The sequence below is a fragment of the Salvia splendens genome, unplaced genomic scaffold, assembly GCF_004379255.2.
Source record: "Salvia splendens isolate huo1 unplaced genomic scaffold, SspV2 ctg576, whole genome shotgun sequence".
Taxonomy (NCBI): Eukaryota; Viridiplantae; Streptophyta; class Magnoliopsida; order Lamiales; family Lamiaceae; genus Salvia; species Salvia splendens.
Genome location: NW_024599236.1, coordinates 21,851 through 35,235, shown reverse-complemented (window position 1 = coordinate 35,235; position 13,385 = coordinate 21,851). Strand labels below are relative to the sequence as shown.

The following is a 13,385-nucleotide window of genomic DNA, read 5'->3' as shown; positions in this document are numbered from 1 at the left end:
CCCTGGGAGCGTAGGCCCCGTGCACTGGCCTAGGCGCCACTTGGGGCAGCCATCACTCGAGGACCTTCACGCACCCGGCAAGGAACCCACTAGACTCGCATTTCACATTGATGAGAGCTCAGATGAGGAGGTGCCCGAGGAGGAGGATCCCGGGACAGCAGAGAGCACTATTTAGACTTTGTGACAGTGATGTGATGTTTATGTATATATGTTTGTACCCTAGAAACGGATCCGTTATGAGACCGTTCTGGTTTATGTTCTGACTAGCTACAACATTTTGACATCTCGAAAACATTCGTGCGAGTGTTCCGTGGCTTGGCTTTTTGACTAGCATCTGTATAGTAACAGATGTGACATTATTTTGCGACACCAAGAATGGTTGTACGAAAGTCCTCGGTGGAGGCAATTTTTCCCTGTACATAAACTTTTATATGAAAATCTACATGTTTTATTTCCTATCTTTAGTGATATCTGTTATTGGTTGTTTGAATAAAATTGAAGTTCTCTATCCTCTGAATCGTTTAATCTTTCCAACAATAATAACTTACCGGGAAATATTTTATCGATAGAAAATGCCGCCAAGGATAGCCGGGCGACCCCGAGGGAGAGGAAGGGGACGTGGTAGAGGACCACAACCCGAGCCCGAGGAACAATACGTAAACCATCCGCCACAATCTCCACCTCGACCACCTTCGCCTCCACCTGCCCCTACAGTGGATAGGACAATCATAAACACCTTTCTGAAAAAGAAGCCTCCAACATTTGACGGAAGGGGCGACCCCGCTGAAGCAGAATCATGGATACGTGCGCTCGAACGCTTGTTTGACCTACTGCAATGCACAGACGAGGAACGTTTGGTTTGTGCCTCACTCCAACTGACAGGGTCTGCAGATTATTGGTGGGAGGCCTGCAAGAAGACAATGGCCCCACATCAGCTGGAGGGCCAAACTTGGGATCAGTTCAAGACAGGAATCTACGACAAGTACATCCCCAAGAGCTATAAAAAACAAAATGAAACGGAGTTCTACAACTTGAGACAGGGACGAATGTCAGTGACGGAATATGATCGCGTCTTCTTTGACCTGTCCAGGTACGGTGCTGATCAAGTGGACACGGATGAAAAGATGTCCGAGAAATTTTGTACTGGCTTGAGGCACGAAATAAGAGTAGCATTGGCCAGTCGCGGCGGACTACCATAGTCTGAAGCTCTGAAGCTAGCTCTGGACATTGAGGCTGCATTGCCTAAAGAAAAACCCGCGCCCAACCCCACAAATATGCCACCGCATACCTCGTCTCAAATCCCAAGAGATAAGAGGAAATGGGAAGGAAATCAAAACCAGTGGGGACAAAAGAAACCATGGCATGGACCACCCCCACCCCGTCCACAGAACTTTGCAAGACAGCCTACCTTCAACCTTCCAGGGAACACTCAGCCAAGGAATCCCCTTTGCCCCAAATGTAACAAGCCCCACGGCGGGATATGCAGGGCCAGAGAGATGACTTGTTACACTTGTGGAAAAAATGGCCACATCGCCAAGAACTGTCGAAATGGACCCCAGGGATGGAATGCACCAACTAACCAGCCCGCACAACGTCAACAACTGCGAGCTCTGCGGGCAAACACTCAGGACTACCATGCCCCGCATCCACAACGCCCGAGCCTTCCAACACAAGCCAGGGCATATGCTTTGGGATGAAACCAGCAGAGAAACAACTAAGGGGATCTAGCAGGTATGGTCACCCTACTGAACATACCTATTGTCCTATTGTTTGATACTGGTGCTTCGCACTCCTTCATATCCACTTCGTGTGTAAACACTTTAGAACTCACACCAGAACCAGCAGAACCTAGAATAACGGTGTCCTCACCAGTAGGAGGAGTTATAGAAATCAACAAAAATGCTCGAACCTAGAAATTTTGCTCGGAGAACGTAAGGTTGTTGCTAATAACTTGGGGGTCATGAAAATGGAAGATGTCGATATTATACTAGGAATGGAATGGTTGGCCAAGAACCATGCCACCATCAAGTGCAACGAAAGACAGATTCCTTTCAAACTCCTAGAGAAGGGCGAGTTGAATTCTATGGAATCACGATGAACAAGCATAAATCCATAATTTCGGCCCTACAAGCAGCTACACTTGTGAGAAAAGGATGTCCCACCTACCTCGTCTACTTAAGTGAAGAACATAAGGAAGAAAAGAAGAATAAGGATGTGGAGATTGTACGTGAATTTCCAGACGTGTTTCCTGATACGCTACCCGGACTACCCCCAGACAGACAATTGGAATTCACCATTGATTTAGAACCAGGAGCTGCGCCAATCTAAAAAATGCCATACCGAATGGCCCCAAAGGAATTGGGAGAACTCAAGTTACAACTGCAAGAACTTTTAGACCTGGGTTTCATCAGACCCAGTGTGTCACCATGGGGAGCTCCTGTACTCTTTGTCAAAAAGAAGGATGGAACCTTGAGGATGTGCATAGACTACCGAGAATTGAACAAGGTGACACTCAAGAATAAATACTCATTGCCAAGGATAGATGATTTATTTGACCAGCTTAAGGGAGCCAGTGTATTTTCAAAGATTGACTTAAGATCTGGGTACCACCAACTGAAGATCCGGTCTCAAGATGTACCCAAGACAGCTTTTCGCACCAGGTACGGTCACTACGAGTTTGTTGTAATGCCTTTTGGATTGACCAATGCCCCTGCGGTGTTCATGGATCTGATTAATCGCATATTCAACCCGTATCTCGACAAATTCATCCTGGTCTTCATAGGCGACGTCCTCATCTACTTGAAAAATAGAGCGGAACACGCTGAGCATCTAAGAACTACCCTCGAAACGTTGAGGACCGATAAGCTCTATGCTAAATTCAGCAAGTGCGAATTCTGACTGAAAGAGGTTAATTTTCTTGGACACATTGTGACGGCAGAAGGAATTCGAGTGGATCCAGCGAAGGTAGATACGATACAAAACTGGAAATCTCCAACCAGCCCGAACGAAATTCGGAGTTTCCTAGGACTGGCGGGCTACTACAGAAGATTCATCGAAGGGTTCTCAAAGATTGCCAGGCTAATGACGCAACAACTCAAAAGGGCATCAAGTTTGTGTGGACTCCAGAATGTGAAGCTAGCTTCCAACTACTGAAAGAGAAACTAACTACCGCCCCCGTGTTAGCCATGCCAGAACCAGGCACAAATTACGTGGTCTACACAGATGCTTCGAAAAATGGACTCGGATGCATTCTAATGCAAAACGGGAAGGTGATAGCTTATGCGTCGAGGCAACTCCGACCCCACGAACTAAACTACCCCACCCACGATCTGGAATTAGCAACTGTAGTGCATGCACTGAAAATTTGGAGACACCACCTATATGGGGTCAAATGTGAGATTTTCACTGACCACAAGAGTCTAAAGTACTTCTTCGAACAGAAGGATCTAAACATGCGGCAGAGGAGATGGCTGGAGTTAGTGAAGGATTACGATTGTAGCATAAACTACCACCCTGGCAAGGCAAATGTGGTAGCTGACGCACTGAGTCGAAAGTCTCAACAACTAGCTTGTCTGGCCACCCGGGAGGAAGCACTGATACAGGAATTCACCAAGATGAAAATAGAAATAGTACAAGCCCCAGAAACAGTGGAAGCAAAAATCGCAACTTTGGTGCTGCAACCCGACTTGAGAAAACGAATAATTGACGCCCAAAGACATGACGAAGCGCTAGAGAAAATACGAATGAAGGTGCGGACCGGTGAGCAAAGCAATTACAGAGAAGAGGCGGAAAATGCTCTCACTTTTGAGGGAAGACTATGTGTACCCGCCAACCCGAACCTAAGGAATGAAATATTGACTGAGGCACACGACACCCCCGTATACCGCACACCCCGGAAGTACAAAATGTACCAGGATCTAAAAAGGAAATTTTGGTGGGACGGTGATAAGTCGTATTCTAGGCCATGGTTACTGGTCAGTATGATGTGCATAATTGGATTATATCTGCAAAAACTATTGCTTAAGTGTGCAGGTTAAGTGTTCTAGCCAGTAGGCAAAGCTTCGGATACTTCAGGTGGAAAAGGCATCAGGATGATGTTATCCTGACCAGTATGCATGCCAAAAAGGCTCGAGATGGAGAAGAAGGATAGCTGGGAAGATCAGCCGCAAGCAAGGGGGCAAAAGAGTCATTTCATATTCGAAGTCTACCTTAAAAATAAAGGGGGGCCTCCCTATAAAAGGAAGCCACTTGGAGAGAGAAGATCATCATCAATTAGTTAGTTAACTCCTACGCTTAGTTAGCAATTTCTCTTCGGTAGATCCCTCCTTCAGCATTATCCTTCGTAATTCTCGTTCCTCGCCACAACCATGGTCACTTGAAGATCATCAGTTTGCCGGAGTTCCATTCTCTCTTTTCAGTCAGCACGATCGTAGTTCGCAGTTCCATCGCCCGGAGTGGCAAAAACAATCTTTATTTGCTTTCTAGTTAATCTTGTTTGTTTTCTCTACGTTGGATCTTTCGCATTTCCAGTATTTTGCTTACTTTGAAGTCTTAGTTGTGATCCAAACGTTTTATTGAATATGAAGTTGTTTTCCAGCATCGGTTCATGTTTGCTTTCGCTTCTTTCTGCCTAGATAGCTTAGATCTAGCTGTTACGGTAATTTCCAGTGTGGATTCGCATGTTTTAACTTCTGTAGTTAATATCTCTGAGTTTGCAAGTCTAGATAGCTGTTAGATTTTAGATCTGAATTAGTTAAGTGTGAAAACCCAGTTTACGTGATTTCTGCCACCCTACATGTTGACCAGTAAGCTTAGTTGCAGTTTCAGTGTTCGATCTTTTGATTTGAAGTTTTAATCGTAGATCTGTGTTCTTGAAGTTGCTAATCTGTGTTTTTATGGTGATGAATCTGGTTTTGCCGATCTGATTTGATTTATGTTGAAGAAGACAATATCTCCATCCAAGTTTGGGACCACTCTTACTTTTTAACAACTTTTTACTTTTGTCCTTACTTTTCAGATCTGCAGGTCTAGCCACTTAACTACCTCTTTCCCTCTGATATTCCGTTTAGTCTTTTATAGTGAACTTGCACCTTCTACATTTATTTCTGAAACATCATGTTCCCCACTCACACGTACACAGCCGTCTGTTTAACAACTCTCCCTCCTCCTAGTCAGTAGAGTACCACTTTAATTTCCCGCCTAGGTAGAAACTCAACCCAAGCGTGGTAGCTAACCAAACCTTCCAGAATATCACCACAATCACTCCAAATCGTCACCATCCCTGTGGGATTCGACCCCTACCTTCACTATACTACCCAGTAGAAGAGGGTTGAGGAATTATTGATACCAGGATTCAGGATTAGCTGGGACTTCCATACTGATCAATAGGATACACCCCTGCTTGAAACGACACCTGACGCAAACCTGCTCTTTCAAATGGCGCCGTTGCCGGGGATGAATGGCGTTATTAGCTGTTATTGTGAGTGATACTTTGGCGTATATACTGTTCATAATTTTTCTCTTTTCTTTTCGTTTCAGTTTATGAGCAGCAGCTCGGCTCCTGACCATCGGCGACCGAATATACTCCAGCGAGGGACTATACTCGTGACCACTCGTTCTGGCCTGTCAACAACTTTGTCTGACTTAGGTTCGAGTAGTGACGAGGAGCAATACACTATAGAAGGACCAATACCGGAAGAGATACCAAGGATAGAGGGAGACCCGAGAAGGATGGCCGCTCAAGGAGAGGAAGATCCTGAGATCGGGACACTGAACGCACATACCGAGGGAGAACCACCTCAAGCCATAGTTGTGACCCCAGGGCAAACTGCCTGTGATGTGAAGCCTCATGTGATCGTAATTCTGCCTACATACTGCGGGAAGAGTTACGAAGGGCCGTATGAGTTCCTGCATGAGTTTTGTAAAATTTGTAGGGCACAGAGAAGGCCAGCAGGAGCGACTGAGGATGATTATAGACTGAAGGCCTTGCCGTTCGTACTGAAAGGGGAGGCTAACACCTGGTTCATGCGCCTGCCCCCCGACTCCATTGAGAGTTGGGCTGATTTCAAGTCAGTATTCCTAGACGAGTTTTTCCCATCATCCAAGATAAGTGCGCTGAAAAGGGAAATAACTAGTGTGAAGCAAGGGTACGATGAACCTTTGAGCGATTATTGGGCAAGGTATATGGGCCTTTTAGATGCATGTCCCAATCATCGCATGGCGGACATTGAGATACATCATACCTTCTATGAGGGGATGAACATAACAACCAAGGACCTGACCAATTCGTCGTCGGGAGGAAGCTTCACGCAGCTACGGGTCAGCGAAGCGAAGAGGGTCCTAAGGAAACTACTGAGTGCGAAGAAGGAGTATGACCATTCAAGGGATGGATACAACCGAGAAAGGGTTGCAAGTGCCTCGTCCACTGACCAGGAGCAGAAGCTTGAACAGCGGATGGATTTGAAGATGGATGAGCTAAAGAAGTCACTCCCGAGCGCAATCGAGAAGAATACACCGCAGACTTCCCCAGTTGGGAACTACAAGGGTGCAGAACAGGGAAACCAAGAAGTGAGCTATGATCAGCCAAACGACTCGGTCAGTATGGAGCAGGCTAATGCTGCCGGGTATTTTAACTCAAATGGGAATTGGATCCAGGGGAGACAACGGGACGCACCATGGAGGGATCACCCAAATTTTCGATGGGGAGATGGGAAACCAAAATCAAAACCAAGGTCAAGGTCATAACCAATATCACCCCCACTCGAACCCAAACCCCAACCGTGGGCCAGCAAACCCGGGCCACCAGTTCAACTGGTCAGGAAGGAACCAACAATCCCAAAACCAAAACCCACAACAGCAAAGCCCAAACCCTGTCTACATACCACCCCACCAGAGAAACTTCCAAAATTACCAAAATTAGCCGAATCAGCACCCCAACACTTCAGAACCAAAATCATTTCCAAAACCAGAACTAGAACCAATATCACCAAGACCAGTATAACCATACCCACCTAACTAGAACAAGGCAAAACTTCCAAAATTTCCATCCCAACCAAAGTTCCCAGTATAACCAGCACCAGGGCCCAAATCATTCACAATATTCCAACAGGACCAAACGATCCAAAGAGGACATGATGGGAGAATTGCTCGCGTCGCAGCAGGTATCAAGGGCGAGTTGCAATCCTACAACGAAGTAGTGCAGGGGATGCAAAATGCCCAGAAGAAACATAAAGCGAACATGGATATGATGAATAGGCAGTTGGCCCAGCTGGCCAGTTCGGTGGTGATTTGAAAGGGAAATGCAGGGAAACTCCCGTCTACAGTCCAAAAACCCGAAAAGGCGAATGTGAGTAAGGTTACATTGAGGTGAGGAACTACTTATGATGGACCTTGACCGAAACAACCAAGTAGAGAGCCAAGTGGAACGAAGATAGGGGGCGACACCATCTCAGTGGAAGAGCTTAATAGATCCATGCCTCGGATGCAGGACCCATTTTTTCTTGGGGAAGACGCCATGTGGAGGAGGTGAACCTGAGAGCGTACTGGTCAGGAAGAAACCCCATCAAGAGGTAGAATCCAGAACGGAGGCTGAGTTCCAGAATTTGCCCAAGGAAAGATTCCAAGGAGGTTTGCTGAGGGACCGGTAGAGGAGAGAAAAGGGGGAGGAACTATTCCCTTTCCGCTTTGTTACAAAAAGAAAGAAGGAGAACCCGGTGGATTACTTGTCAATTTTTGGGAAATTGGATGTCCCATACCATTCCTCAAGCCGTGAAGCTACCCCCTCTTGGGAAAATTCGTTAAGGAGTTCATAGCCGGGGAAAGCCCAGGAGAATGGGAAGATCATGGTGGAATGGATAAGCGTCGGCGATTGTGCAGGAAAAACTACCACCCAAGAGAGCCGACTGATAAGGCTAATTTCATGCATAGGGTCTAGGGGCTTTAATTCGTGAAATTTCTGGGTCTAACACACGTTTTAAGCCAGGTGTGTGAAGATTTTCGCCAGGTCCAAGCAAAGGAGGGAGACAGTTGCGTGGACCTAGGAAGAAGGTGAAAGAGTGGACATTATGCGAAAATTGCTCGACGGAGGAAGCCTCGGAGTTGAAGGGTAGAATAGAGATTTCTACGAAGACTCTAGAAGGTTATGTCCGCGTCTATAAAAGGGAGAAGCATGCACGCTGGAGGGATCTTCTCGGTTGAAGACCTCGAGAACAGCTTGTAGCTTAGTTCACTTTTCACACACTTGGGTTCTATCGTGGGGAGATTCAGGGCGTACTTGGGGTTCACCTTTAGTTTTCATACATTTCGATCTGGTCATAAACCCGTCCTTCTTAGGGCGAAGAAACAATTTATTTTCCGTTTTCGTTTCTTGCTGAATTCGCCGAGCTTCGCTGTTCGAAGCTCAGACCTCTTTGTTTTCTGGATATTTCTCTATTTTATGCAAGTTTCGTTTTAGCTTATGCCGATTGTGTTGATATTTGTTTGTTGATTATGTTTACTTGAATTCTGAGTTGGATAGTTGGAGTTGGTTGTTTTCGAGGTTGTTTTCCTGGATTATTGAAGGTTCGTGGTTGGATCTAGGAGAATGGAGTTTGTTGTGGATGAATTGGGTTTTAACTTGTTGATGTTGTAAGGCTGTCTGTGATTGTTGGGATTTGGAGTTGATTTGAGCAGATCTGTGAGAATCGGAGTTATGGAGTTGATTTTGCTGGGTGTTGAGTTCAGATGGCTTGGATTCGGAGTGGATTAAACATTCGACGTGAATCTGAGCCTTGTTGATTTAATTTTATGCCTAGCCTACGTGTTTTTATTTCATTTCGCCTAGTTTATGTAGATCTGACGTACGTCCGATTCGTAGTAAGTTTCCGGCGTCCCGATTTCTATATTCTTTTTGAATCTAGGAGTATGCTCTGTTTTCTTCATTTACGCGTCTGAGTTGGTTAGGAGATTGCATAAGTTTGTTAGTTGCAGCTTTTCTGTACTTACCTTATTGAATGTCATGGTCCCCACTTTTTAATTCTCTCTGCCTAGTCATATTTAGTCAGTCATTTACACGGTCTAGTGAGTATTTGTTTCTTTCGGCGTTGATGTCTGATTTTATAAGTGTTCTGTGTCCTAGGTCTAGCATTTAACTTCCGTGCCTAGGTCTAGTGGTAGTTTAAACCTCAACCCTTTTGCGTGGCAGCAGCCGCTTATTTCCAGAGTCTCTAAGCACTACTTCACGACTCCATCTTCGTGGGATCGACCCCACTTCCCTATACTAATCCATAGTATTCGGGTTGAGGGATTTAATTTTTGAAGGGGAGTCGAGTGTGTCCAACGACAAAAACACTCTGTGTTCCTTGAGTTCCTGGACCTAGTGATCCAGCGGATTTAAGAAGCACGGTTTCTTGACCAAGCACTTGCATAGTTTTTCCTGTAAGCACACGAAGACACGATCCGACTTTTCCCCACTTCAAATGGTGCCGTTGCCGGGGATGGATGGCGTGCTTAGTGTTAGTGTTCAGAGTCTGTGGTGTAAATAATTTTTACTTATTTTCTTTCTCTTTTGTTTGTAGGTTTATGAGCAGAGGCTCAGGATCTACCTACCGGAGCAACTCGACTGGGAGGAAACACGGCCAGTTTAATCGGCGGGTTAAGGACACAGCCTCTACTGTGACCACCAGATCAGGGTTCACCACAGGAGATCCGTTTCCGAGTAAATTCACTAGCGAGGAATCTTGGACGTCGTCAGGACGTGAAGATCCAGAGTCCCCACCCGAATCAGAAACGAAGTCAGAAACAGGGGAAGCAAAGGAAGTAGTCATGGCGCAGGTAGTAGATCCAGATCCAGAGATCGGCTCTCTCACTGGCCACTTAGATGGAGAGCCAGCACAAGCCATAGTGATGAATCCACGCCAGAGAACTATTGAGATCAGACAAACGTGCTCGTCATCTTGCCAACGTTCTCTGGGCGTAGAAATGAGTGTCCGTATGAGTTCTTAAATGAATTCAGTAAGTTGTGTGGTATTCAGAAGATGCCGAATGATGCAACAGAGGAGGATTATCGCCTACGTGCGATTCCGTTTACCTTGAAGGGGGAAGCTAACACGTGGTTATTAAGGTTGCCCCCGGATTCTATCCGCACATGGAGGGATTCAAATTGGAGTTCCTAGATTATTTCTTTCCATCCAACAAGACGAATGCACTGAAGAAAGAAATATTAGAGTGTAAGCAGGATTACGACGAATCCTTGAGTCAGTATTGGTCGAGATTTAAGGGGTTGTTGGATGCATGCCCGAACACCGAATGATAGAGGCAGAGACCTACTCTCTGTTTACGAAGGAGCGACTCCTGAGTCAAAGGACTTAATGAATTCCTCAAGTGGGGGGAATTTCACAAGAAAGAAGGGAAGTGAAGCAAGGGAAATCCTGGGAAAGTTGATCGACGCTAAGAAGGCGTACGATAACCCTAGGAATGCAAGTAAGTAAGAGGGTTGGTGCATGCCGTAAGAGAGCGAGAAGATGATAAAGTGGAGGCAAGGATTGATAGGCTCGAGAAGGCCTCTTTTGAACGCGATTGAGAAGACGAATCCACTGACTTCACAAGGGAATGAGAAATCTCCTGGTCCAGGAGATAGTCAAATTCAGCAGTATTACGGGACCCAGGAAGGAGAATATCAGGCCTAGGTCAGTGCAATGGGTAGTTGGAATCCCGATGGGAGCTGGAATCCAGGAAGACAGAGAGATGCACCTTGGAGGAATCATCCGAATTTCAGATGGACTGACAATGAGCAGAATCAACCAGCACCACAACAAAGTCAGCAGTTTGCACCTCAGCCCGAAAGGCAAGGTAACTGGTCAGGAAGGAATCAAGAGGGGCAGGACAGCTGGATCAATCGGAACCAAGGAGACCACTCAAGCTGGGGGAACAGAAATCAGAATATCAAGGGAACTCTTATGTGCCACCGCCACCAAAGGAATTTTCAGAACAATTACCAGGGCCAAGGAAATCACTACAACAACTCTTCAGACGGTCAAGGGAACGCTCGTCAGAATCAAGCAAGTGGACCGACTCTGAGTATAGGGCCAGGGTCCAGTCAACCACGGAAGTCACCAAAGAGTATCGATGATATGGTGCACGACCTCGTCAGTTCTCAGCAACATATGCAAAGCAACCTGCAATCGAACAATGATAAAGTGGAGGCAAGGATTGATAGCTCGAGAAGGCTCTTTTGAACGCGATTGAGAAGACGAATCCACTGACTTCACAAGGGAAGGAGAAATCTCCTGGTCCAGGAGATAGTCAAATTCAAGCAGTATTACGGGACCCAGGAAGGAGAATAGCAGGCCTAGGTCAGTGCAATGGGTAGTTGGAATCCGATGGGAGCTGGAATCCAGGAAGACAGAGAGATGCACCTTGGAGGAATCATCCGAATTTCAGATGGACTGACAATGAGCAGAATCAACCAGCACCACAACAAAGTCAGCAGTTTGCACCTCAGCCCGAAAGGCAGGTAACTGGTCAGGAAGGAATCAAGAGGGGCAGGAACAGCTGGATCAATCGGAACCAAGGAGACCACTCAAGCTGGGGGGAACAGAAATCAGAATAATCAAGGGAACTCTTATGTGCCACCGCACCAAAGGAATTTTCAGAACAATTACCATGGCCAAAGGAAATCACTACAAACAACTCTTCAGACGGTCAAGGCAACGCTCGTCAGAATCAAGCAAGTGGACCGACTCTGAGTATAGGGCCAGGGTCCAGTCAACCACGGAAGTCACCAAAGAGTATCGATGATATGGTGCACGACCTTGTCAGTTCTCCAGCAACATATGCAAAGCAACCTGCAATCGAACAATGACGTAGTGCACAAGCTTCAAGATGCTCAACAGGAGCAAAAGGCAGCCATGGATATGCTGGCTAACAATTGTCCCAGATAGCCACTGCTTTGAGTGATATGAGAGGAAACGAGGAAAAGATTCCCGCCTCAGTAAGGCCACCAGATAGGGCGAATATAAGTCAGGTTACCTTGAGATCCGGGAAGGCATATGATGGGCCAGTGGTGAGAACGAAGGAAGCGATAAGCCCCAAGGAAGGTAAGGAAGAAGATACTATTCCTAGGTCTGGGGACTTGGAAGGAGAAAGTTCTTTGGTCAAGGATGACCTTAAGATAGGAGATTTGGAGAAACCTGCCTAAGTCAACTGAGCCATTCTTGCTCGATCCAGAGCCAGTATTTGAGAACAAGGCAGAAAGGGAGGAGACTGGAGAATTCCTCAGCTGACAGTTCTACAGGAGCCGGAAAACGATTGAAGCCTTTCCCGAGCCGGGGGGAAGCCAAGAAGAAGAAAGAAGAGCCGGTGGATTTCATGGACATTTTTGGGAAACTAGACATTAATCTACCATTCCTGCTGGCCTTGAAATTGCCGGTGTTTAGCAAGTTCATCAAGGAATTTATAGCTGGAAAGGCAGACCCAGTGGAAAATTTTGATAGGCGAGAATGTCTCGGCAGTGATTCAGAAGCGGAGGATGCCTTCGAAATGCAATGATCCATGTATGTTACCTTACCCATCTCTATTAGTGATGTGAAGATCGAGCATGCTATGTGTGATTTAGGTGCGTCGATAAATGTGTTACCACTGTCTATATACAAGAAGTTAGTAAGGGTAGGCATGGTGGACACGAAAGTTGTGATCCAATTGGCAGACAGGTCATGCATTTGCCCTGAAGGAGTGCTTGAGAATGTGATAGTGAAGGTACATGATTTCTTGTACCCAGCTGATTTCCATGTGATTAGGATGAGTGATAATGAGTCTGCAGAGTCTGGCGGAGTACTTCTAGGGAGACCTTTCCTGCGTACCGCTAAGACTATCATTGATGTTTTGACGGTACTATCTGCCTTGATTACAATGGGAGAATATACATTCAGCATAGATTGAGGCAATGAAAAGACCTCTTGACGTTGAAAATTTGCATGCTATAGAGGTTATTAACCCCTTGGTCCAGGAATATCTTGAGACAGAGTTAATGCAGGAACAGATCGAGAATTCTGAGATGAGTCATGCCATTGATAGAGAAGTAGCCAGTTGGTGTCAAGCGATGAACACAAGTGAGTTTTCGGATGAAGAACTAGCGGAAGCAATTCTGGAATTCTGTTCAAGTCCGGAGCTAGCTAGGTCAAGGAAGACACCTTATGTGGCGAACATGGACAGTTCTACTGAGTCTAAGAAGGGAATGACAACAGAACAAAACCCATCGCCACAGGAAAAAGATGTCCCCAAGAAAGAATTGAAAACACTTCCACCTGGGCTCAAGTATGCGTATCTGGAGGAGAACAAAAACTTCCCGGTGATTATTAACAGCAGCTTGACCGAGGGACAAGAAAAGGAACTGCTGAATGTAATCAGGA

The 13,385-nt window shown here is 46.1% G+C and overlaps 1 protein-coding gene across 1 annotated transcript; it reads left to right on the top strand.

Moving 5' to 3' along the window:
• Positions 1–572: 572 nt before the first annotated feature.
• LOC121790670 lies at positions 573–1,199 on the top strand. Its single transcript, XM_042188822.1, has one exon. It carries the CDS (start codon positions 573–575, stop codon positions 1,197–1,199), a length of 627 nt encoding a protein of 208 aa, XP_042044756.1.
• Positions 1,200–13,385: the final 12,186 nt, after the last annotated feature.

What these genes read in the sequence shown, in the direction of transcription:
- LOC121790670 (XM_042188822.1), top strand. Translation starts at nt 573, where the DNA reads ATGCCGCCAAGGATAGCCGGGCGACCCCGAGGGAGAGGAAGGGGACGT.